General features: G+C 49.0%; 10 protein-coding genes across 10 annotated transcripts; 3 read left to right on the plus strand and 7 right to left on the minus strand.

The window, feature by feature from the left end:
• Nucleotides 1-500: 500 nt before the first annotated feature.
• On the minus strand, nt 501-1,043 carry N7447_006412 (uncharacterized protein; the record flags this gene model as incomplete). The annotated part of the gene is made up of 1 exon (XM_057230674.1): nt 501-1,043. The coding sequence occupies one exon, from the start codon at nt 1,041-1,043 to the stop codon at nt 501-503; it is 543 nt and encodes a 180-aa protein (XP_057085764.1).
• A 2,161-nt stretch (nt 1,044-3,204) lies between these two features.
• Nucleotides 3,205-4,309, plus strand: N7447_006413 (NifU family protein; the record flags this gene model as incomplete). The annotated part of the gene is made up of 3 exons (XM_057230675.1): nt 3,205-3,489; nt 3,563-4,096; nt 4,166-4,309. The coding sequence occupies 3 exons, from the start codon at nt 3,205-3,207 to the stop codon at nt 4,307-4,309; spliced, it is 963 nt and encodes a 320-aa protein (XP_057085765.1).
• Nucleotides 4,310-4,881: 572 nt separating this feature from the next.
• N7447_006414 (uncharacterized protein) lies at nt 4,882-5,758 on the minus strand (the record flags this gene model as incomplete). The annotated part of the gene is made up of 2 exons (XM_057230676.1): nt 4,882-5,308; nt 5,355-5,758. 2 exons carry the CDS (start codon nt 5,756-5,758, stop codon nt 4,882-4,884), a joined length of 831 nt encoding a protein of 276 aa, XP_057085766.1.
• A 2,766-nt stretch (nt 5,759-8,524) lies between these two features.
• N7447_006415 (PSP1 family protein) lies at nt 8,525-11,177 on the plus strand (the record flags this gene model as incomplete). Its single annotated transcript, XM_057230677.1, has 3 exons — nt 8,525-9,923; nt 9,983-10,610; nt 10,667-11,177. 3 exons carry the CDS (start codon nt 8,525-8,527, stop codon nt 11,175-11,177), a joined length of 2,538 nt encoding a protein of 845 aa, XP_057085767.1.
• Nucleotides 11,178-12,384: 1,207 nt separating this feature from the next.
• Nucleotides 12,385-13,287, minus strand: N7447_006416 (uncharacterized protein; the record flags this gene model as incomplete). Its single annotated transcript, XM_057230678.1, has 2 exons — nt 12,385-12,826; nt 12,923-13,287. The coding sequence occupies 2 exons, from the start codon at nt 13,285-13,287 to the stop codon at nt 12,385-12,387; spliced, it is 807 nt and encodes a 268-aa protein (XP_057085768.1).
• Nucleotides 13,288-13,604: 317 nt separating this feature from the next.
• N7447_006417 (zinc-dependent alcohol dehydrogenase family protein) lies at nt 13,605-14,876 on the minus strand (the record flags this gene model as incomplete). The annotated part of the gene is made up of 5 exons (XM_057230679.1): nt 13,605-13,798; nt 13,849-14,307; nt 14,368-14,560; nt 14,641-14,709; nt 14,769-14,876. The coding sequence occupies 5 exons, from the start codon at nt 14,874-14,876 to the stop codon at nt 13,605-13,607; spliced, it is 1,023 nt and encodes a 340-aa protein (XP_057085769.1).
• A 1,345-nt stretch (nt 14,877-16,221) lies between these two features.
• Nucleotides 16,222-17,355, minus strand: N7447_006418 (putative choline kinase; the record flags this gene model as incomplete). The annotated part of the gene is made up of 1 exon (XM_057230680.1): nt 16,222-17,355. The coding sequence occupies one exon, from the start codon at nt 17,353-17,355 to the stop codon at nt 16,222-16,224; it is 1,134 nt and encodes a 377-aa protein (XP_057085770.1).
• Nucleotides 17,356-18,242: 887 nt separating this feature from the next.
• On the minus strand, nt 18,243-20,331 carry N7447_006419 (uncharacterized protein; the record flags this gene model as incomplete). The annotated part of the gene is made up of 2 exons (XM_057230681.1): nt 18,243-20,144; nt 20,206-20,331. 2 exons carry the CDS (start codon nt 20,329-20,331, stop codon nt 18,243-18,245), a joined length of 2,028 nt encoding a protein of 675 aa, XP_057085771.1.
• A 396-nt stretch (nt 20,332-20,727) lies between these two features.
• N7447_006420 (putative GARP complex subunit (Sac2)) lies at nt 20,728-22,953 on the minus strand (the record flags this gene model as incomplete). The annotated part of the gene is made up of 5 exons (XM_057230682.1): nt 20,728-20,766; nt 20,820-20,855; nt 20,904-21,688; nt 21,736-22,030; nt 22,081-22,953. 5 exons carry the CDS (start codon nt 22,951-22,953, stop codon nt 20,728-20,730), a joined length of 2,028 nt encoding a protein of 675 aa, XP_057085772.1.
• Nucleotides 22,954-23,270: 317 nt separating this feature from the next.
• N7447_006421 (Eukaryotic translation initiation factor eIF-5A) lies at nt 23,271-24,039 on the plus strand (the record flags this gene model as incomplete). Its single annotated transcript, XM_057230683.1, has 4 exons — nt 23,271-23,285; nt 23,459-23,725; nt 23,781-23,913; nt 23,969-24,039. The coding sequence occupies 4 exons, from the start codon at nt 23,271-23,273 to the stop codon at nt 24,037-24,039; spliced, it is 486 nt and encodes a 161-aa protein (XP_057085773.1).
• Between the last annotated feature and the right edge of the window lie 328 nt (nt 24,040-24,367).

Genomic DNA, 24,367 nt, shown 5'->3' on the forward strand with positions numbered 1-24,367 from the left:
GGGCCGTTGACATATGCTCCGCTTTATTGGGGGCGCTAAAAGCGCCCCTAATCTGACATTATATAGGACTTCGGCTGCTGGTCTTGGCTCGCATGGTAGCGTTGTACATCGTACCTGTGGTGCGATATTGCACTTTACCACCATAGGGCCAGTGCTCAGCGCTTTAATTTACTACCCTACGCTTTAATATACTGGTAAATTAATTACCAGCAGCCCCGAGAGCCGGGGGATAGCATGGAATAGAGAAGCATACAGAAAACAAAGGAGGCCGGATATTTATCAGTTGCATAAGGCTGAATATGGCTAAAGCTGTCAGATCTGACAGCTACTTTATTAGAACAGTCATAGTAGATCAAAAGCCGCCGCCCACCATCTCGTAGATTCGATATGCATGTCTCACTTGCACGGACTCAACCTATGAATGTGGTGCAATCAAGGTATATATGCCGACCGTCTAACTCGTATGCGGTTGGTTTTCACCGGAAGCAAATGTAGATGACTCAGGCTGAGTCCTTGCCTTTGACAAGCGCCATAAACCGCATGAAAGCCTCGGCGGTCTGGCCAGTCTCCGTGCCTTCCTCACAATCCTGCCTTAGCTTCCGGACTCTGCCCAGCCCGCGGTTGAAACCTTTCTCGGACGTCCAGGGTCCACGGCTACGAGGAGCGAGCCCTCCACGACCTCGTCCGCGCCCACGTCCACGTCCACGTGCGGGGGCTGTGTACGATTCCACCCATTCGTCTTCCAGCGTCGACTGGAACATATCTTGTAGCTGACTGCGGAGTTCTGGGTATTGGGTGAGAAGCTCTTTCATTTCTGACGATGCCCCAACTGCTGCAGGGGTGGTCGCAGGAGCATTGGTTCCCGTTGGTTCTGCAGGTGCAGGGCCATTGGGGTCGTTCTCGGGTGTGGGATCGACATCAGGCGCTGGGATGTTACTCGGTTCCTCATTCGATGGTGCTTTCGGAGCACAGTATATCTTATGTGACTGGGTGCATGCAAGCGAGCAACTAAATCGATAACTCTTAGCAACTGGTCCACGCATGGATAGGGGTGGAATCGTAATCGGGTCAGTACCTCAACAGTCCGCATGTGGGACAGCGATATTTGGAGGGCTCTACAGAGCAAACCTCACAGGAACCAGGCATTATATCGATTTCCCAATGAATCCATCAGCTGCAAAGCGATCAAACTTGCTCCCTCATTTTTAACTGGTCCACGTCCTCGAGAATGATGCAGGATAAGGCCAGGAAAGTTGAGCTACCCGATTTGCATGATTTGCACGAAAAACTAAGCTCGGGTCATCTATGTCTGCCTCAGGCATCAACTATACATGGGAACACGCGTGCCAACAAGCTTCATAAATAGGTGACGTGCCATATATTTCGATCGGAAGGCTGCAAAATATCCGCCGAAAGGGCTAATGGGATGTCGAATTTTCTCCCCGAGACATAGTTGGAGCCTAATCGTCCACATCCAAAATCCAACCCCTGTTTCGTGTGACGAAACAAAGCCAGAATGCACGCGATACATCGAGAACGGCCACGTTTGCACCAGGTACGCAAGGTATCGTGTCTGTATCCACCACTCGGGGAGCCAGGGCATGAGATACACGTACAATGGCCACGACCATCACTTGCGGGATATCAACCCGGCCATACGGTGTACTAAGTGGATCCTGATTCCCCCCGATTCGATGTCGACTCGGGGCGCGAATACTGTTTGTTGCAAACTCCAAGATGCCTTTCAGCTCATGTGCCCACGGGTTGTTTCATGACTCGTTGTGGTAATACTGGCGCCCATCAAGATACGGCACCTTTATCCATTTTGTGAAGAGCAGTCCTACCTTCTTTACTGGATTCAACCCATCAGTGAAGCGTTGGTGGCCCCACGTATTACATTCCGTTTGCCATTTCACCAATGCAAGTGCTATCTAGACACCGCTGCAACTTGTACCAGACAAAGCGGCTACTTCTCTTGGGTTGGCATTTCTTGCAAGGTCGAATCAGAATTGTCAGTTGCTGGTGTACAGCGGGGTGCTGATACATCGTAGGATCAGTCCATGTTGAAAATGTGGTGAGGACCCGCTTTTTACAACTTTTCTTGCCCACTGTTTGATCATCGGCTTCATATATCAACCTGGAGCAATTGCTCACAGATTGACTAGTTGATCAATGGGTCGAGCATGGCTGGCCCACACACAGGGAAATAGTGTTATTCTTACCCTGTGGGAGTGCCCTGCGCACCCAGTACAACAGAGCATATTGTTTACCGCCAATTTAAGTTTATTGTGGCCAATCTACTCTATTCTACATCCTGCACAAAGGAAAAGTGATCAAGACGACCCGCCTACTGCTGCCGTCCGAGGATTTTGGACTTATCGCCGGGTCCATCAGTCGTATGATGGGGTTGGAAAACGGAACTGTGCATACAAGTATATGTATCAAATATGAAAAAGAGAGAACTCCTTGGCGTGAGCCATGACATGGTCTGTCCTCTGAAAAGCTCTTTTGTTGGCTATCCTTGAAAGATACACCCATCATTCTGTTTATGAAATGCGAGAGAAGTTTGGTACAACGTGATCTTGCCCCCAGTCAGTTCCTCTCTTTTTGATCGGGCTTGATTGTTGCACAGCTCAAGCCTTCAAAAGTTGTTTGGGATGTCGTCGAGTTTTCTTGAAACAAGACTATATCGCACCCGTTATACTGCATGGCTTCATCCTAAATGGCCAGGCTACTTCTGGTAAGTATAGCTAGTGTGAGTCAAATTACATGCTTCTTCAAGCATGGAAATTTCCACGTTATTAAAAGATAGCATCTGCTACGAAGCTAATATAGGGACCTCGGGAAGAAGCTTCCTTCCCCAGGGGTTGATTGCGAGCCCTAAAATTTAGAGGTGTAATGCATGGTGGTACTCTATCCGAATGCAAAATGAAACAAAATCTTGCTTCGATATAGATGATTTCAGGTGACAATTAACCATGAACTACTCGTTTCTCAACCTCCGACAGTCGGCACATCCATAGTTGTAATTGTGCAAAACATCTCTTCTCATTGGCCAAAAAACGGTCCTCATTTGTCATCCGGCGATGATCTCAGATCACGTGCAGTCAAATTGCGTCAGAGCGGCCGAACAGATCCTCAAGTGTTTTTTTTTCTACAATTCACCTGTTAACAACTATCTTGTACAGTTAACTCGATAACATAATGTCTTTGAGCACTCCATCAACAACAATGTTCCGCCGCGCTCTGCTAAACACCCGTCTGGCCACTCCCGTCGAGTGCTCCGCCCGAACAATCAGACCGGCATTCGCACGTTACAGATATGTGTCCAGCGCAGCCCGACTCCCGACCCTCACAGCATCAGAGACCCGTCGCCGACCAACGGTGCGACCACACCAGCAACCCGCATCACAGGGCGGAGTTAACGGTCTCTCACCGACAAGCAAGCGCACCATTTTCATCCAGACCGAGAACACCCCCAACCCCGATGTAAGTTCCCAGAGCTCAATTATATCACCTTGACAAAAGAAACCGATCTGACATATCATCTCCTATAATCTAGGCCTTGAAGTTCATCCCTAACCACCGCGTCCTCCCGGAAGACTTCCCCAGCACATTCCTCGAGTATATGTCACCACGATCCACCCTCGCGCCGCCACACCCATCCCCGCTCGCGGCAAAACTGTTCGATGTCGAAGGCGTCACATCCGTCTTCTACGGCACAGACTTCATCACAGTGACAAAAGGCAGCGACGCGAACTGGGCGCACATCAAGCCGGAAATCTTCAGCATCATCACGCAAGCTGTGACATCTGGCGAGACGATCGTCACGACGATCGAGGGTGCCACCGACGGTCAGCAGGAGAGTAGCGAGGACTCGCTCTCTTTTAACGAGGATGATGACGAGGTTGTCAGCATGATCAAGGAATTGCTCGAGACTCGCATCCGCCCTGCTATCCAAGAAGACGGTGGTGATATCGAGTTGAAGGGCTTTGAGGATGGCATTGTTATGCTGAAGCTGCGTGGTGCTTGTCGTACCTGCGATTCCAGCACTGTTACGCTGAAGAATGGTATTGAATCTATGCTTATGCACTATGTATGTCCCTCCCCACGCTCCCGTTCCCTTGGTTTTGATATAAGGGCTTTTGCTAACTTTGCTTTTTAGATTGAGGAGGTCAAGGGTGTTGAGCAGGTTATGGATGAGGAGGAAATCGTTTCCATGCATGAGTTCGCAAAGTTTGAGGAGAAGCTGCGCCAGCAGAAGGGTGCTGCAGCTACAGCTACTGCGCCTGTGGACAGTGCGCCGTAAAATAGGTTATTCGGGGGCATATACCTTGTACATTAGTTTTTAAAAGGGAAAATGAATTGGAGTTGGTTTTCATTACCTACAACTTCCAGAAATTATTGTCACCACCTCGCGTGCCAAGGTTGCTTCTGAGCCCATAATGCCAAGACCCCGACCCTTAGTAGACCTCAGAATGAACACCTGGAATATCAATATTCCCGATAGCTCTGTAATACAACATGTGAATACTATACAGAGATATAAACTACTGGTACACTAGGACCCAAATGCTTACTCTAAGCAGGACAGCACGGACTATAGATGGATTTGATGTGCCATTGCATAGTACCTTGTAGTAATCCTTCCGGAATAAACGCTCTCTTCTCATAACTCTTTCGTGGAATTACTCCGGCTCTATCCCAAAGCTGGTTGGCCCCTCTCATTGATCCATTCCGAGTGCAACACCTGTTGAGCTGTTGCTCTTTCATTTGGCCGATAGATCAGCATCAGCCGAAGCATTACCTCAAACGCCCTCCTTTCCTTTTCCGCCATACGCCTCATATCGTGCCTCTTGTATAGAGTATCAAACATCTCGCCTAAGGCCCTATGCACAGACATTCTAGCTCATTCAATTCGCCGTCTTCATTGAACCAATCCAGTCTTGTACTCCATTTTTCCAACCACTCTGGGGATAAGATGCCAAGAACCTCGACTTGCTCTGCGGTAACGCGATCGGCAGCTGGGAAGAACGTTCCGAACAATGAGCGCTGGCCAGCAGTCTCCCAGATGGTACAAGCAAGTGTCCAGATATCCGACGCGAAGGAGAGCGGCTCGTCTGAGAATCGGGCTTCAGGTGGCTGGAGAGGAAGGGTCTTTTGAGGAGAATTTGAGTCGCTAAGGATGATCCTCTCCTCGCCAAAATCAACACCATCGCTACTGATACCAAACCAATCAGGAATAAACACCCGGGCGAACTGAGCGATAATCGACTGTGCAACCTTGGGTCGGAAAAGCCCGAAGCATCTTTGACATCAAAAGGCTCATCCGTGCAGGTGGAGTAATGATACACCTGTGCTTACCATTAGGACCGTAAATCCAAAATTGGTCGATCAGGGGTGGGATAACCTCTTTTCCAGGTGTAGATGGCGCGTTCCCAAGAGAGGAGATCACACTAGCCTCCCGCGTGTAGTCATTAGCAGCAGTGATCACCTTCACTGCCACATATCGGGCTATTTGTATACCACGCGCTAGCCATATAGTCGAGTATCCTCCATACCCAAGCTTGTCAATCACTCCATAGCGGGCATTGTCCAACTCATCCCCGACTTGTAGAGGATGATATCCTCCTAGGTTGCATATGTCGAGGTCTTCGACGTCTTCAATCAGCCTATACTGAGATATGCCGGGTCTTCTATTCGCGGTAGGAAATTCGTTGGAAAGAGACGTATCTCGGCGTATGTCATCTGTGAACATTGATATGTCTTTCGGGCATGGAATTGATTTGAAACAAGACTGCAGGTCTGTCTAGAGAATCGCCATCGGCTCATACAGGCTTGTGTAAATACTTGCAGAGGCAGCATCTAGCATAACGACAACCTTCACGCCTGCCCAGGTGGATGAGGTTTAATTTGGGAGCTGCGGTGCGTTGCGTGTACACCGGTGCTTTGAGCCGCAACGAATTAGCATGTAGGTAATATGGTTCACGGGTGTGGGTCAAGCTCCTCTTCCCCCCCCCACCTTACAAGGAGATGACATACAATTATCCGGTATATAATACAAGATGCATATGATCATTCCAAAGTCCAAAGAATACGGAGTAGTCTCATCCTAGCTTGGCATGTCTTAGCTTTGGGGTTCAAGAAGCAATGCGTAAAGAAGTGCTATAACTCTGGAAACGTGCAAATCTCCCGCGATATCTATCCACTATGAACTTAGCTAGGGTATATCACTGGAAAAGGAAAAAAAAAAAAAGAAAAAGAAAAGGACACAGGCCATAGTCCAAATACACCACATAACGCCTATATTAGCAAACATAATTGAGCAAGTATCCAAGGGATGCTGCAACATCTGCCAGGGAATAGACCCGGTCGGAGGACCGGGGCACAATATGATTCGCCAGAAATGAGAGCAAGAGAATCGATCCTGCACTCCCCATTGACAGACAATCCTTTTTTTTTTGTGTTTTTTCCCTATATTGCACAAGTGTGTGAGATCATTGAGGGGTTGAGAGGCAAAGTCACGTTGACAATGTCATTATTGTACTACACTGTGGCACAAAGCTGTTTAACGGTCTAGACGCATAGTCCGAGGTTATTGACACGTGAGGGACTTCTAGGTCTTGGCTAGAGATGTGGATGAAGTTATCCCCGCAAAAGGGAAAGAAGAGGGGAAAGCAGCTCTCATATTGGAGGGGCTGCTAAAGTGTCAGAGAATGCATATCAATCCGGGGTAAGATTAGAAGAACAGTCTGGCCCTAGTGTGCGACCCGAGGGCCGTGCGAGGGTCTACGAAATACATACTAATACATTTTATATATGTGCACGAGTTACCAACTACCCCAGATCGGCTTATTTGTCCCAGGGACCCGCCTGCTCTGGATGGGGTCTACGCCACTTTGCTATGGAGAGCTCCGTAATTTTCTTTGCATATGTGTATTCATCAGAATTCCATAATTTCCATGTCTTCTGAAAAAAACCCCACTAAAATCCACTAAAAAAACGACTAAAACAACTAACAAGATCAACCCATAGCTGGTCCGTGTCCTCCGGGGCAACGTTGCCAGATCCGTAAGAAGTTACCCCAGGCTCTTTGCGTTCCCCCTCATCTTTTTACATTTCTCCCCCTCCCTTCTTCTCCCACTTTCATCTACACACTCTTCGATCGCAAGATGCGTCATCCTTAAGGGGATCAGCCTACCCCCCCCCCCCCCCCCCTCACGGCTCGTCATCTCTTGTGATAGCTTTGTGACCCTCCGAGCGCATTCCATTCCCTGATAGACCGAACACCCAGATTCAGATCCAGCGGGCATCTCTGTCGACACGCGCCTTATTCCCTCCTAAAAAAACACATCTCTACTGCTCCCTAGCTCTGTCTAAACGACCTCTTTCGCCCTCCGTTCACCTCGAAATCAACCCGTCAATTCAGGCACAAGAAGGACTCCGCAATACCCTTGACGAGACCCACGATTACCGTGCGCACCTGTTTGCAAATAGACATTTTGAGAGAAACGATTAGAGTGGTGAGTCGCGCATCATTTTTCCCCCGAGTTGCCCGTGTCCTGAACGCGACTGGGCTGATACATGGATGATTCTCCAGGCACAATTGCGATCACGCGACTGCTTTTGATTTTCGACTCGTTTTTCTTCGTGGATACTATTTTGCTTTCGAGGTGCCTGGTGATCTGCACCCAGCTACGCTAAAAAGGATTCGCTTGGGTCGCATTTGACGCCAACTTGAGGTACGTACGAGTTCTTGTTCTCGGTCGCATTGATTTCCGACATGTCCGACAATGTGCCTCTCCGTGGTGCTCTCTGCCTGCATGTTACTTTCATATTTCTCTTCTCTGTGGGGGCATCTCTCACTCTTCCCTAACCTTGCAATTGTATCTCGTTCACATCATATCATGTCCTTTTCGGTTGCGTATAGCTATCACTTGGTTGGGGTGCTTTTTACGATCCCCACTTCTGGACCCTCTCTTGCAAGAGGGGCCGAGGATATGCATATCTGCGCTCCGCTTTTATCTGGCGGCTTTCAAGTTATGCCACACCCATGCTTGATATTTTACTTCATTTGCGTCTTTTCCTTCTGTTTTACGACTTGGCTACAATATGCGAACAATCGCTGACTTCCAATTTAGTCGTTGAACATAGCGCATATACCCGGTCATCCACCGTCCCTCCCAGAAGCAAAGATTGGCCTTTTACCCCAACCTCATCGAGCGGGTGGAACAAAGACGGGTGCTTTATCGCATGTGTTCATCTTTCTTCTTGAACCAAGAGACATCTATACAAGACAGCTTTGCTATTAACAAAGACCGTACAGGTCAGTAAATCACCTCTGATCCCTCCGTGACTTCAGACTATTCCTTGCGACAACCCCGCTCTGATTGTGTTGCTTCACTGGGTGTCGAGTGGCGCTCATGGTGACACAGTCGGCAGGGAATTATCGTGTTTGGCACACATATTAAACTGGGAATCATATACTAACGTTACAACAGTGTGTCTCTTACCATAACAGACGATGACAACGCCATCTAACAAATCGATCCCGATGGCTCAGTCTTCTACCTCACCCGCTGCGGCGACAGCGTCTGCCATCCTCGAGAAAACTCACCCAGGCGTGCGCCGTTCCACCCCGGACTCGGATGCATTGGCTTCCTCTGATGATGATGGAGACCATGGACCGCAGACTCAAAACACCATCCCCCCTACCACCAGGCCACCCGTCCGTCGCACTTCGTGGTTGAATGAAGTGCCACTTTCCGCTCAGCGTAAACATTCGCTGCCTGGAGGCCACCTTTCTTCTGCACCATCGAACCCTACAAGCCCCGCTAGTGATCAGGCACCATGGGCGACAACTACGAGCCCAGGTCTTGCCGGATCTTTCAATTGGAATCAAACCGGAGGAAGCACATTTCCCTGGGGCACAGGCACAGGCATCTGGAACACTGAATCACGCAAGGAACCGCCTTCTCGCTTGGCAGAAATGATACCCTCTCCGACCATGACCAACCCACCTCCGGCGAGCAACGTGCCAGAGGAAATGCTGAGCCCAATAACCCGTACTATCTCTGGTGAATCTGCCATTCCATTCTCCATCCCGTTACAACCAACTCTTAAAACCTACCGCTCTCAGTCATATTCTGTTGGTCAGATGGATCCTGAATTCCTCAGCCTCGCTGCTAGCAAGGCCGGTGCGGCTCCTGCTGCCGGTGCGCAATACCCAGGAAGTCGCTCCCGGGGTCCAGGCCAAATGTCTGCTGTTCAGCCTCGAGCATCACGTCCTAGTATGCTCGGTGAATTAGGACACGATACTGCAATGCTCGGTCGAGTCCGCGAGGATGATGATGGCGACGAGAGTCTCAACGGCTCGGAAAACGATATGAGCTACTCAGCGAGTCAGGCACGGCAGATCGAGCAGCTGGCGCGTGAGAACGCACTCTTACGGCAAGCAGCTGCGGCAGGCCAAATGGATAACAGATACCGTGAGCGGGCCGGATCAGCTGCATCAATCGGTGGAGGTGGTCATCCACTGCATCGCATTCGAGGCGGTGTTCCCGATGGAGATTTGGTTGAAGAAGATCCGGGAGAATTGCGTGATATCACGGGATACAACAATATGCGTGGCAATTCTCGACGCCGTTTCTCTGAGCATCTGTCGCACCCAGAACAGCAGTTTACGTCCTTTGCCTCCCCGTTGGAGAATCGTGCTCTAGATAATGTCCGCAAGGCTCATTGGCAGACGTCTCTCGGCTTCGGTGGCATGTCTGACATGCCTCAAAGTCGCCGACACTCTTTCGCCGAGATTCCGATGCGCCATGGCTCAATCGGTCCTGCGGACTCGCATTCGACCGCCACTCCTCGTGCAACCATGGGAGACCGTGATGACGGATATGGTAACCTTAGTGACTATTCCAACCGTGAGTCTATTTGCTTGCTACGTGGGTTTGCTATTGCTCAACGCTAATATCTTCTTTAGAACCCTACTACTCCCGTGAACAGACCTTGCGTGGAGATGGCTCCTCGGGTATCCCACCATCTCTCAGCCAATATGCGATGTCGGGTGCATATGGTCGGCAACCATCCGCATCGTCGCACGCTCATCAAAATCAGCTTTTGTACATTGTCGCATTCAAATGCAGCCGCGCAGACGTTTTCTACATCCAAGAAGATACCGGTCTCCAAGTGAAAGATGGTGATCTAGTCATTGTGGAGGCTGATCGGGGAACGGATCTGGGCACCGTCATTCACGCGAACATATCACTCCAACAGGCACGGGAGTTGAAGCAGCATTACGCGGAAGAGCATTACAAGACCCTCATGATCTTCTCTAGACACGGCCAGCCTGAAGCGTCCAACCTCACCAACCCCAACACGGGCTTGAACACTCGAAGTGCCACAGGTGGCATGGGTCCCCATGGTCCTCACAGTGCCCAGGAACCCACCACAGACCTCAAACCCAAGCTTATCAAGCGGTTGGCGCAGCCACATGAGGTCTTAACTTTGCACGATAAGGAGGGAAATGAAGCCAAAGCCAAGCGGGTCTGCCAGCAGAAAGTGGTTGAGCACCGGCTTAATATGGAGATCCTCGATGCCGAGTTCCAAATGTAGGTCTACTTGATTCCGATTACCATTTGTGATGATTCAACTAATTGTTATACAGGGATTGGAAAAAGCTGACCTTTTACTACTTTGCTGATTCGTACATCAACTTCAACTCGCTGGTGACTGATTTGTTCAAGATCTACAAGACTCGCATCTGGATGTCCGCTATCAATCCCGCCTCGTTTGTCACACCCCCTACGGCTGGCCTGTCAGGCCCCGGCACTATGCCCAACCCCCTTTATGGCCAGGAAGCAGATCGTCGCCACCAACTTGAAAGCAGATCCTATGGCGGAGCGCGCGATTCTGTCGACTCAGGCCGAGAGATGCCAAACCCCGTAGGCATGCTTCGCCCATCCTACGGAGAGTCATACCAGCCGTTGTCTCAGCCACCCCATCACGCAGATGGGCCTCATTCGGATATATTTGCTCCACAGGTGCCATCCAACTTTGGTCCTGCAGATTCATTCGAATACCCTGGCAACCTCGGCAGCTCCAATGGATCTTCACGCATGCACCCAGCGCAGGGCGAATGGATCAATCGATTCCAGGGCCTATCGCTCAACTCCTAAAGTTTTCCCCATCCTGGATTTTCTTCATGTCTCCGCCCCTCCTCGCCTATCTCTGTACAATCGTCACCTCCTGCTCATTTGCTTCCCGTCCCATGCTCCGGTGCTTATCCTTGCGGTGAAAGAGACTCCTTATGAACCTAGACTTGCCCACCTTTGTTATTTTCTCTTTTCCCAAATGTCGCTACTTTGTTTATTTCATTTATCTTTTTCTGTTTTTCCTCAAAGAATGTGGACGCGGTTGTCATCAATTCTTTTTGCTACGTTCACCCTCCAGCTCTGATACGTCCTACTCTTTTGTGTCCCCGTTCCTCGCTTTTACTCGAGGTGTTGTGGTCTTGTTCTCCTGTACTACTGTTGTTAGAATTCATACCCAGGGCTTGCTGCTCTACTGGACACCCCCCCCCCATTCTGTCATTACCGCCCCTTCTCGCCATAGATCTGTTTCTGCGTGACGAATTATGTCTTCCATAACCAGACTATCTCTATCTACACATGGATGTATGCGTTATTTGTGTTAATTGAAGTTAAAGTTGAATGCTTGAGTTGAGATTCTCGTGCTTGCTTTTTGTATTTCGTTTAATTATTTCTTATTATTTACAAGTTGTGCACAGATTGGGAGAGTCTAAAGGCAACGGTTATCAGAGGATATAAAATGGGTTTCATACAGTCCCGGAGGGGAAATTTGTGTCATTCATTATGTCTAGTACTTGGCTTTCTTCGCTGTATGTTGATCAAAATGAGATGCAAACCCTTTGTTTTAGAATTAGCCTGCCAGGTAGATCATCCATTTAGGCCAATATCATGGTTTGTTAAACTTCCTTCCTATTCTCTCTTCATGGTAGCCTTAGCTCTCGAAGATTTGCAGAGATGCCATGCATCGCCTACGCATCTCCCTCGCCGGGTCTGGAATAATCATCATGAGGGCTGGCATGTTGAGGCTTCTCTCAATCTTTGCCGAATGAACCCTGGACTAAGCTCACGCGATGTATTCCCACCCTAAATCCAGACAGGCTAGACAGACAATGAGCGAGAACATGGAAAGCCTCAGCGTGAGCCACGACGGTGCCATCACGTCCATCCAAGCCTGGCTGGCACAGCTAAATAATCTCGTAGCGAACAGACCCAACCGACTTGTTTCAGTATAGAAACACTACCACAATCAGCACCTCCCCCAAACCCAGAAAAGAATAAAAACTCACCAGCCCTCTCAAGCCCACTTATCATGTTTCCCACTAACCTTGACATCCAACATGATCTCATGGAAATTCCCCTCCCTCCTCCCCTTCCTTAACCTCTTGACCTCATCGTCATTTAACCCCCGTCCAACAATCCCCTCAAGCTCCTTTTTACTAATCTTCTCATACGCCTTACTCTCCTTCGACGCGCGCAACTTCGGCTTAAACCTCGCCTGCATGCGCACGCGCACAGTCGTCTCAAAGGAGATCGTATTCGCGTCGCCGCGGATCTCAACGCCGGAAGATGCTTTGGCGTTTTCTTTTATTGAGAGGAATGACTCGCCGTCGCCGCCGTGCGTTTGGAGAGAGAATGTTCCTGAGACTTCTGGGGAGGGGATTGCTAGGAAGGATTCGTAGTGGCCGACTGCTGAGGCGGTTGCTGAGAAAAGGCCGTGTGTGTCTGAGGAGAGGTATCTGTTGGAGAGGTGGATGTTAGCATGGAACAGAGAAAAATTGGAGATTGGAACTGGGAGGGAGGGTATGTTGCGATAAAAGACAGTATTCACTCACTTCCCATGATGTCCCTTGAAGCTAAATGACTCCGTCCCCGCCACCCGCGACGCAACCCAGACCTGTCGCACATCGTGTGGCTCCGCCGTGGACGGGTCTCCCTCGACGAGGTTCTCGAGCTTGCTGGCGAATACTTGGCCGTTTGCGTCGCTGGCGACGCAGGTTGGGTCGTCGGAGGGTAGGACTATGATTACTGGGCCGGCGATGTCGCTTGCTAAGTCGGCGGAGACCCAGCTTTGGTCTTCTGAGTTGTCTTCGGGTTCGGGTTCGGTTTTGCGCGTTTTGGGGGTCGGAGCTTCATTGTCTGTTGTGCGGGTCTTGCGCTTCTTCGGCTTGTCGCCTTTGAATGTTAGGGGTTTGACCATTGTAGTTTGGGGATTGGTGTGATGGTTGTTAGATCTTGGAGAGTTTGCGGTGGGGAGAGGCGAGGCCAGGCTTGGCTGACGGGGTGTGGACACCCGTTCTTGACTTTCCTTATTTGAACGTTTATAGTACAATTTGTTAACATAAATCCCTCTCACTGTACTGTCGCAGGTCATATTTGAGGGATTATCAATCTCAAAAGTACCTTGTTGGCCTACAAGGTCCTCATTTTCAAGTATAAAGTCAAGGTGCCTCGTAATTCAGAGAGTCAATTCTATCAACCTCTATGAAACTGTATGTTGCAATTCACAGTCTAGACCTAATCGAAGACGATGGCAGCCTTGATCGCGGTCTTGTTGCGCATCGCCTCAAGACACTCCTCCCACTGCTCAATCTTGTATACCTTGTTCACAATGCCATCAACCTTTACCTTACCAGAATCAAGGTAGTCAACAGCAGCAGGGAACTTGTAGGTCTCAGAGAAACTGCCGAGGATAGTGATTTCATCGCCGACTGGAAAAAAATGAGCAAAGAAGTCAAGAGAAAGCGACAAGAAAACTTACAGATCTTAGCCGGCGACCACGAGACCCGAACCTCACTCGAGTACACGCCGTACACAACCAGCTTACCACCACGACGAACATAGTTAATCGAGTCTTCAAGAATCTTCTGGCTACCAGTAGCCTCAACAACAATATCGAATCCATACGGGTTCTCGGCCTTGAGAGCATCGAATTGAGCCTGAGGATTCTCGCGTGACAGCTCAATGTACTTATCGCCAGCACCAAGCTTCTGAGCCAAATCCATCTTCAAACCTCCAGGAGCAGCAACAATGACATTGCAACCACCGTTTTGGCGCAGCATCTGAGCCAACACCAGACCAGTAGGACCGGCACCGAAGATCAGCACGGACGAACCCATCTTCGGGGCGATTTTGTCCAGACCGTGGGCGGCGCAGGAGGCGGGCTCCAGGAGAGTTGCGTCAACGTCGGAAAGGTTCTTGATCTTGAAGACTCTGCCAGCTAAAAGAAATCCAAAATCAAAATTGAGACCCCGGTATGCGTTTGATATGCTCTACTTACCGGGGTAGGCGCAGTACTCAGCGAAACCGCCATTCATCGTCACACCGTGGGCCTCAAAGTGCTCACAGAACAGCTCGTCGCCACGGCGGCAGTAGAAGCATGTTCCGCACAGCTCGGAGTTATCTGCGACAACTCGCTCGCCGATCTCAAAGTCTTTAACCTTGGGTCCAATGGCGGCGACTACGCCGACAGTCTCGTGGCCAGGGATCAGAGGGAACCATGGACTGGTCAGCACATCAATTCATGGGTGTTTGATATGGTGGAAAGACATACCTTGGCAATGAATTCACCCTCGTGGATGTGGAGGTCAGTGCCACAAACACCACAAGCCTTGACCTTGATCTGATCAAATAAGGGCTTGGTCAGTCCGCTTCCTTGCAAATTGATGGACGGCTTCATACCAGGACATCATTCTCACGGAGCTCAGGCACAGGGACTTCAACGAGCTTGTGCTTTTTGGGCTCTGAGTACTGCAGAGCATGCATGGTCTTAGGGATGGAGGCTGTCATGATTGAAGGTGAGTGTGTTATGAAGAGAGGAGAAGGGAAAGGCTGATGAGATACCAGAATTGTGAATGAAAAAGAGGGGGGGGGAGCAAGATGATCAGCTCAATATAAATAGCTTAGGAAAGAAGGGAAGCTTCTCTCATATCTCATCCAAGCGCCCCATACTCAAACATCTCCAGGGCTCAGACGAAGTATACAGATTATTTTGCAATTGGATGTGGGTCGAGATCGGCGTCATTTTCGTGCTTGCATCCTACTCCACTGATATGGAAGATCGCTATCTATGCCATTTCTCATATCTTCAATTCTTCGAGTCCTCAAACATGAAATTTTACGTTTACGTTTGCGCCAAATGTGATCGAGGAGAACCCCGCGGGGCTCGGCGCAGGGGTCCATACTAGACTTCAGCAGTTATGGATCCGTATAGATCTTGATTGACCTGGATTGATTCTCAATGTGTCATTCCCTGTTGCAACTATCACTCCAATATCACGGATGTGGAGATATCGCAAATTACCTTATTCGCCATCTAGACGCCCCGGGGGCCAAAACACCGGGTACCTGTCAGCACTGATATCCCAGACCTACCAAGCCCGAAAAGACAAAAGTCTCTTCCTAACAGCTGACCAAACTCCTCGGAAAAGGTAAAACGAAGCCAAAATCTCACACCTAGGATCCCAAACATCTCACCACTCCCTTCTCCGCGGCACCCGCCAAGGAAGAAGCAATTCCCACCCAGAAGCACCAAACCTAGATCACGCGGGGCAGGATATCACCAATAACTTATTTTTGATACCGGAGGCTGGCAGAGCTGTGGAACGAGGCCCCGAATCGACGCATCGAGACACATGTGGACATTTTGACCGCTGCGGCAAGAGCGGGAATTGACCCCGGATACAGATGGGCTGGCTTCTAGGCTAATCGGCGAATTATTGTGTGGTCGGTTGTGACTCCAGGGGGATGTACGGGATGCTACATCCTCAACGGATTTTTGGACTTTAGTATTGGCTGGGTTGTCTTGGGTGTCTTGTCTGTTTGTGCTTCTACGGAGTGCTGTGTTGACTTGAATTAGGCTGCGTTAATATACTGCTACTTGATTGATGTCCCAGTGTTATGGCGTCTAAACGAAGGTATCACTGCGACGGCGAGCTTCAGGTGCTAGGTTAAAACAAAGGCTAGTCTTCTACAACAGAATGAAACTACTAATACATGCTGACATTTGCAGGCCGAGGGATCCTCAATCTGCAATCACTGCTGTAATCCCCTCGCTCTCAACTTCAATGCACGGCTCACTGGTGTCAACGGTGACTCCCTTCTGACCCTATGCACCGCATTAACTCAATTGCTCTCAACTCGCTAGTCCAAGTTTCTTATACTGATTGACAAACTCTTCAAACAGCTTGTTAAGCCCCAGGATGTTCAACGGGTCCTTATCATCATCCTGATCCATAAAACACAGCATGTTGTGAATTTCAAACGTGATGGCCAGCATGAACCCCAGCTCAGATTCCATATAAACCTGTTCTCCTGTATCCGAGTCCCCAGTCTCGTCATTCCATTTCTTTGCATATTCCTCGCAAAAGTGCCTCTTCTCCTCTTCCATATAAGGTCGACAGTTAGCAATCTTGTCCTCCTCGTCAAACCACCTGAACATCTTTTGCAAAAAGTGCCCACCAATATCGAACGCTCGGTAATTCTGAAAGACGAATTCGAAATCGATGAGCACAATTTTGCTTTCTCCTTGCTTGTGGTTGTTCTTCACCATCACATTCATGAATTGCACGTCGTGCATGCACCATCCCTTTTTTGCGCCGATAGATTCCAGCCTGTCTGTAACTCGTCTTATCCTGGACACAAAGTCATAATCAACAAGATGGTCCATATTCACGCCTCCTTCGTTGGCCAGCTTCTTTAACTTGTCCATCTTATGATATCTTGTAAGTTCTCGCGTGATAGCATCGTAGTATGGTTGAACTGGGTTCTTTTTCCGTTGTGTCGCCAAGGTATGAAAGACGGCATGTTCTCTTGCAACATCAGCTCGGATATCCGCGTCTTCCACATCTGCTGTCTCCAAAGTGCGTGCATCCAAGAACTCGTCGACCCTTCCGAAACTGCCGTCCTGTGTCTGGAAGAAACCATACACTTTGGCACCAGGACCTGATTGAGCGTAATCATAGCATAATTGTGCCTCTTCGTGTTTATTGGGAACCAAGTGTTTGAACACCTCGATTTCTCCATCGAGTTCGCCGTGGATCTTGACAAACACCCTGAGGGGCTCTGAATTTGTGTTTCTATTTGGCTTCGGTCGTTCCAATACACAGTTTGTGTTTGCGTATCCAGTATTGTATGTCGCAACAAGGGTTTCTGGATCCACATTTGGCCACTCCTTGGTGAGAAATGTGCTGACAATATCTTTGATCATGGCCTTGGTCAATGAGCCATCTGTTGGAATAGCCACAGGGATGTTCGTGGTGGTTTCCATCTTGTGTCCGTGTGAGACGATGGTCTAGAAGGTCTGGTAAAGATTCAGACAAATGCCAGACTGGAGAGACGATTATTTCGACTGAAACCAGGTACAAAGAAAAGGAGCGCTTGTGAGTCATGGTTGAAAATATGCGATTAGCAAGGAGGGGGCTATGCAGGTGTATCTTGGCTTCAGCTAAGGTCTGTCAGCTTTAAATATTCTTTGCTTATGCACAGAGCTAACATGGCTTACCGAAGCTTTGACATTACATCCATATAAGAGTGATATCGTGACCTTGGTGAGCATTGCAGTTTCTAAAATATCTTCTTCCGTATCCAACGCTCATAGAAAGGATTTTCGAAAGCAGTGTAATTTGTCTTCACAAAATATGTTCTTATAACCCATGCTGCGTAGATAAATTTGAGGAAAGAAACCGAGTTTGAAACGATCGTCTCCAAGGCATTGTTTGATCAAGAACAGGCTATTTCATAAGTGAAGATGGCAAAGAGTATGTGACCGGTATTTCTAAGTGGCCTGGCCAAGTGGCGGGTGAAATGGCCGTCTTTCAACGAACTCCGAATATAGCCTTACCTATGAAATAGGAAGTAGGTAGTTACAAGAAGTGCAAAAAATTCCTAAGGGAAAATATCTAGAACTATATGCAGGCCGCTAGTCTCGTCTACTGGACATACTGGTGCCGGATATCCAACAGAAGCATTTCGGCCCGCAAACACATTTAGGGAGAAGAGAGGAAGATAGATGGTCGAGGGGGGGGGGTTATACCCTTCGTACACGCATATTCCCAGAATTCTCCTCTAACACATCTTCTCTGCCCGATCATACTAATTATACGTTGCTCTTTCCCATTCTAACATTTCTCTAGAATAGTATACCCGTGGACATATTCATGGATTATCAAACAAAATAGCTGTCTCCGACCCAGGCCAATCCAGCGAAGCATCCATAAACCCAAACAACGGATCATACGGAATATCAAGTCCAAACAATCCCGTATCTTGTTCCTGTTCGGTCGAAAACCCCAGACCATTACCAAAAACAGATCTGCTCGGGAACATGCCAACAATAGCATCAAGCTGAAACACACCATTCGAGCCATCGATGGGAGAGACAATCTCAACCTGAGAAGCAGGAGTCATTGTATCAACCACAGAAAAGTCAAGCTTGCTTGCCTCGGCCAATTTCCGTATGATGCTCGCAGGTCTGCAGACGCCAGGATTCGCCACTGAGATCTCATCTAGGCAGGCCAGACCCGCTGCTAAGTGGGAGATATGTTCCTTGTGGTGGGCGTTTGCGAAGGCGTTGCGGACATGGATTGTGCATGCCACGTAGATGGCGTAGCTGAGGATATAGGGTGCGCCGTGGAGACCGTATGCGGATTTGTAGGCTAGCGAGATACTCGTGATGTTCTTTGCGGCTGTGGTGCAGCGGCCCCATGATGAAGCTGACGTTGTGATGGATCGTAGATGGCCGTCGGAGATGAAGGGTCGGTGGAGGAGGATGATAAGGGAGTTGTAGATGCCGTGGAGGTTCATTACATTGGGGGCTGGGTGTGGTTGTGGATAAGCATCAGAATGTGACCATGGCTTGAAGTCTAGTTCGGCTGGTAGGTTTTCCTTCCAGGAATTGAGGGCGTTGTCCGCGAGTTGGAGACTAGCCGTGGCGGAGCTCGGGGACCGCACTCCGCCGACTGTGTAAAAGTGATTGGTAATCTTGGTCATAATCCTAGATAGGAGACAGAGCTGTTGGAAAGTAGAAACGGAATACAACGTGGGTTGTGAGGATGGTGTATGCAATTTCGAGTCAGGAGGTGGTATGAACACCTCATGTTCCTCGAATGTATCAAGGAATTCACGACTGACATGGGAGTCGCGTAGGTTCATAGCGACAGGCCGGCCGAGGTAGAGACTTTGTATTTTGTCACAGACAAAGGCACCCCAAAACACACGGCGACGGATCTCCATTTCTTCGGCGTCATCATTGGTCTCCTTAGGGTCGAGATGTAGTCCCAGATCATACACCATACGCAGAGCATAGCCTGTATATAACCAGCCCTTTGAGGTTTCGCCACGGGCATTGAACGTAGACCCCAGGAGCAAAAGTCCAATGATTGTTGGAATACTGGGGCGGATAAGATGTGATTCCTGGGCTAGGAGCTCGTCGCACCGGCGAAAGAAACGCCGGCCTGTCGTACCTGGGTCACTTGGGTCATCGCGCACATCAATACGCGAGGAAAATTTGCTTGCGCAGGCAAAGATGGCATTCAGCAAAAATCGGGAGCAGTTTGGTCCATCGCCTTGTGGCAGATCACGCATGATTGCCGGGCGATATGTTAGAAGAAAGGTGTGATGTTGCCGAGCCCAGTGCACATCCAACAGGTGCAGAGCGAGCTCAGTAGGAACGCCATCGATGTCTGGGATATGAAGCAGCAGACGCTCGTTTTGTCTTTGTAGGGCTGCATTAGCTATAAGTTTATTCTTCATGTGCTCTCTGTTCAACAATTGAGCCGAAGGCACTGTTCGCAGCGATTCGCTTTTATTTGGATAATGCAGAGCAGATGAAGGGCCAAAACTGCCAGGTTGACCGGCCTCATCTACAGATATAAAAGGTGCAACGTCGAATTCTTCACCGGAAGAGGTAGCTAGGCTGTCAAGGCTTTGCCGGCGGTTCTGGCTGGGTTCAAGATCTTCAGGTGTTCTTCCTTCTTCGCCCTTCAATTTTACAACGAAAGCTCTGAGTTCTGTATTCTCTTGTTGCAACCGGTCTATTTGAGCCAGGGTCGGTCTGAACTGGTTAGCCAACTGTCCAAAATGCAAGGGAACAAGCCCACCTCTGCCGCGGCGTCTCCACCCGATAAATACATTCCCGGCCTTGGGTCTCGCAAGTTGAACAGCGAGGCCGGATCGTGTCACAACGGATCTTTCGAGATCGACAGTGTAGACATGCTTTAGCGAGGGATTTAGGGAGCCGTGTCATAGCCGAATTTTTGAGGAAGACAAATTGTGGGGTAGAATTATAGTGAAGATCAACATTACGTCTAGCTACATCCGGCAGTCTATTTACCCTCTACTAAATATGGGATTTGGCACACGAAAGGCTAGGTATCTTTAAGATTGGTAGATGCTTTAGTCTGTGTTTCCAAGCTGAGGGTTTCAATCTACGTACTATACACCTGGGCGTGTCGTGAGTATATATTTCTGGAATATCTTCATTTACATGCTCAGATAATTTTCCGATGTTACATTACAAGCGTTAGGTAAGTATTTGGAAAATATTATTCACGTTAATTAAGATATTTAGACTGAAGGGATATCTAAATGCATCATGTTCTTATTCCACATGGAATATGCATCTGTCCGGTGTATGCAACTTCTACCGCTTGGTGCTATTCTTGAGCATCTCTTCCAAATGCTGCAAACCATGTTAGTCGTACGATCTCTGATAGACACAACTCCAATGCTTACCTGCTTCTGCTCGACTGCTAATTTGCCTTGGGTATCCTGTTTCCGATTAGCGCGTATTCCCCAAACACAGAGATAGCAACATACGCTAATGATGGTTAAAATCAATGAATAATTGTTGAAGAGGAATCGCTCTCTTCGCTTGGCGTCTGTGCCGTTGCGACTCAGTTTTACCAAAAGAGCGTCGAACTCGGCAGTCAACCGGGCTAGACTGTTGGACACCGGCTCATCATCACCAGCATCGCTGCTGAGCACAAGGATTCCATGCAGAAGCTGTCCAAATCTCTGAGTCAAAAAGTGGGGTGCTGAAGACTGCTTCAGGTCGTCTCCGCCTGCAATCGAAAGGGCGGAGATAGCACTGCGCCCAGTGTTGGACCCAACTCGCTTTAGCGAGTCGCCGTGGTGATCCATAATCACCTGGAAGCGCGGCCAGAGCTGCATGTTCGTTCCATTGACATACGAGTCGGCGACGGGCACCTTTCGACGCTGAAGCTCGAATGCAGAATGTTGGTTGAGACGAACACACATGAGGACACCCAGAGAATCCGTGGTGTGCTCGATTAACTTCTTGGTCTGATTCTGGCCAAGGGTAAAGACCTGCTGGAATATGTCCGCCGCAATGCGAGAGATTTGATGGAAGGTCTTTGGGGAGAAAAACTCTGTCAGGAAAGAGTACTCGGCGCACACATTGTCCACCAATGCGAGGTTGAAGCTCCGGAACGGGACTTCGATTCCATGGTAGGCATTGTCCTCTTCGGCCACGTATGAGGATAAAGCCTGGAGGTTGCCAGTTCGGAGGACATCAATACGTCTACCCAGGGAGAAAGGGTCATGTACGGCAGAGCCAGCTCGGCCGCCAGGAACCATGTTCCCTAAAATAATCAGTATATAGGTGGCATCAGGAAAGTATAACTCTTACCTGATCGATGTGTGGTTGGATCGCCTCCAAGCACCTCGTTTCGGTCAGGAGGATAAACCTTGACCTTATCGAGTGCTTGAAGGTAGCGTGTGAAATGAGATGTGTAATACCAGCGCATTGTGTTGATGTACGCCTGTGCTATCTCTCCTGCCAGCTTTGAGTGGACCTTTGAGAGATACCTATATAGATCTTTAAACTTCACCAGTCGTTGTTGTTGGATAATCTGAGAATTAATGTTTGGCGATCGCATAGCACGAATCTGTGACACAAGATAGTCTCTGATCCTTTCAACTGCCTGCATAGAAGTCAATACAAATCTAAATAATTTGAGTGTGGAATGCGCACTTTTGTCTTCACATCAGCCAAAAGTGGCCGTACATCCTCGACGGCTTTAAAGCCATTGGCGGAAGCGGCGGCCTTGGCTTCGATGTTTGTAGTTCGAGAATCGATCTCGTTCAGTGCACGCACCCAATTCTCATCAATTGGGCCCTCGACAATTGTCCGCACCGCCTTAGGGGAGATACTGATTTCCTCCACGGCGGGTCCTAGCAACCGTTCCACGTTGCGCCTGTTCTCTAGCATCGCGTTCAATTGGGTTGAGCGAGATTGCAAAGTTTCGATCTCCGCCGATACGACGCCCAGTTCATTCTGGAAGTCATTCAAGTACAGCTCGACTGACTTGGACACCTCATCACATCCCGTAATGGATGTGTGTAATTCTTGAAACTTATCTCGTTCTTGCTCAAATTGTTGAACAGTTTGTGCATTTACATCACTTTCACGGGTCTTTTTCTTTGGTGTTGGATCCTCCTTTTCCAGAAAGTCTTCGAGACTCAGCCCATCGAAGCGGATAGCTTCCACCAATTGCGCGGGTCGGTCCGGCACCGACGATAGCTGCGGTACTTGCTTATCTGTTTGGGTTTCCTTTCCGATGATTTCATTCAAGACTTCCAGCGGATCGGGGACATTGGCTGGGCGAGGTCGTTGAATACTTGTGTGCTTTAAAGGAGAGCCATTGGCCGCCCGTGCAGTTCCTGGGAGAGATGTTGTAGAGTCGTTGGGGGTCAAGAGTAGAGATGTTGATGAAGTTCTAGATGTTACACCAGGGCGAGCATAAGAACTTGAAGATAGTTGGGAGGATGATCGTCGCGGTAGAGGAGAAAGGTTGCGGCTATTGGCTCCGGAGGGAGTTGAGACTGAAATGCGGTCGCGCCACATTGTGTAAAGGGATGAACAGCATGGGAATCCAGAACAAAACAAAGAAAATCCAGAGTTATACTTGGAACAAGCCAAGTAACTTCAACGTAGACGCAGTTGGTAGGTTTCAGGACACTCGGACACTCCCCTATATACACTAAACCCAACAAGGTGGACTACTCTCGCTGACCAATCACCATCCAGCAAGAGACCCCGCACAGTGTCGCCGCCCACGATAGATTTTAGTCGTTTGATTTTCTCTCTCTTCTCTTCATTTTTCCCCCTCCCCAAATTCTTTGAAAAACTCCCCTCTTTCAACCCCTCCAAATTTATTCACCATGTCTGCCGAGGAGGTATGTATTTTCTTGTACAATTTCAAGATCCCCCAATGATCATGAGAACTTCTCTGTCCCAGCCCCGCATGCGGCTCCCCCTCCTCTTGTTCTCGAGGGCACGAGTCCATTTGCATGCTTAACCCCGCCTATTGGCAAATTTTCAAAGCCGTTACTAACATGTTTCGATGTAGCACGATGTCACTTTCGATTCGGCTGATGCCGGAGCTTCGCTCACCTACCCCATGCAGTGTTCTGCTCTGCGCAAGAGCGGTCACGTTGTGATCAAGAACCGCCCCTGCAAGATCATTGACATGTCTACCTCCAAGACTGGCAAGCACGGTCACGCCAAGGTTCACTTGATCGCCACCGATATCTTCACCGGCAAGAAGCTTGAGGATCTCTCCCCCTCCACCCACAACATGGACGTTCCCCACGTTACTCGCAAGGAGTACCAGCTTGTGAGTTAACCCTAATGACTTGGAAATTTTGGATTGTTTGGCTGACCAATATCAGCTCGACATCACTGAGGATGGCTTCATGTCCCTCATGACCGATAACGGTGACACCAAGGATGATGTCAAGGTCCCCGACAACGAGGTTGGTGAGAAGATCAACCAGATGTTCACTAAGGAGGAGAAGGAGTGCAGTAAGTTACAAAAACCCGAACTCTTATTGAGGAACTATTACTGATATGCTATTAGACGTCGTCGTCCTGACTTCCATGGGTGAGGAGGCCGCTATGGAGTGCAAGGAGGCTCCCAAGTCTGGTTAAATTTAATACCTGGATTTATTACCTGTTATGCCAACCTTTATGTTCCACGAGGGCTCAAAGCCCCCCCCCCCCCCCCCTAAAATTTTTATCTTTCATGGTTCAAAGGAGGATACGATTCTTTGAACGATTACGCCTGTTGCTTCAAGATCTGTCCCCCACATAACCTTGGATGTGGGCTGGACCGAGAATTGCTTTGGTTGGCATAATATGTGTTGTCCGAACAGTTCTGAGTCTCAGCATCTCATGATAGTGTGATGAATGAATAAATACTCAATCTTGCTTGACTATTGACTATCCCAGTAAATTATAAGGTAGACGAATAGATTCA

Source organism: Penicillium robsamsonii (assembly GCF_028829455.1).
Source record: "Penicillium robsamsonii strain IBT 29466 chromosome Unknown utg000003l_segment0_segment0, whole genome shotgun sequence".
NCBI classification, from domain to species: domain Eukaryota; kingdom Fungi; phylum Ascomycota; class Eurotiomycetes; order Eurotiales; family Aspergillaceae; genus Penicillium; species Penicillium robsamsonii.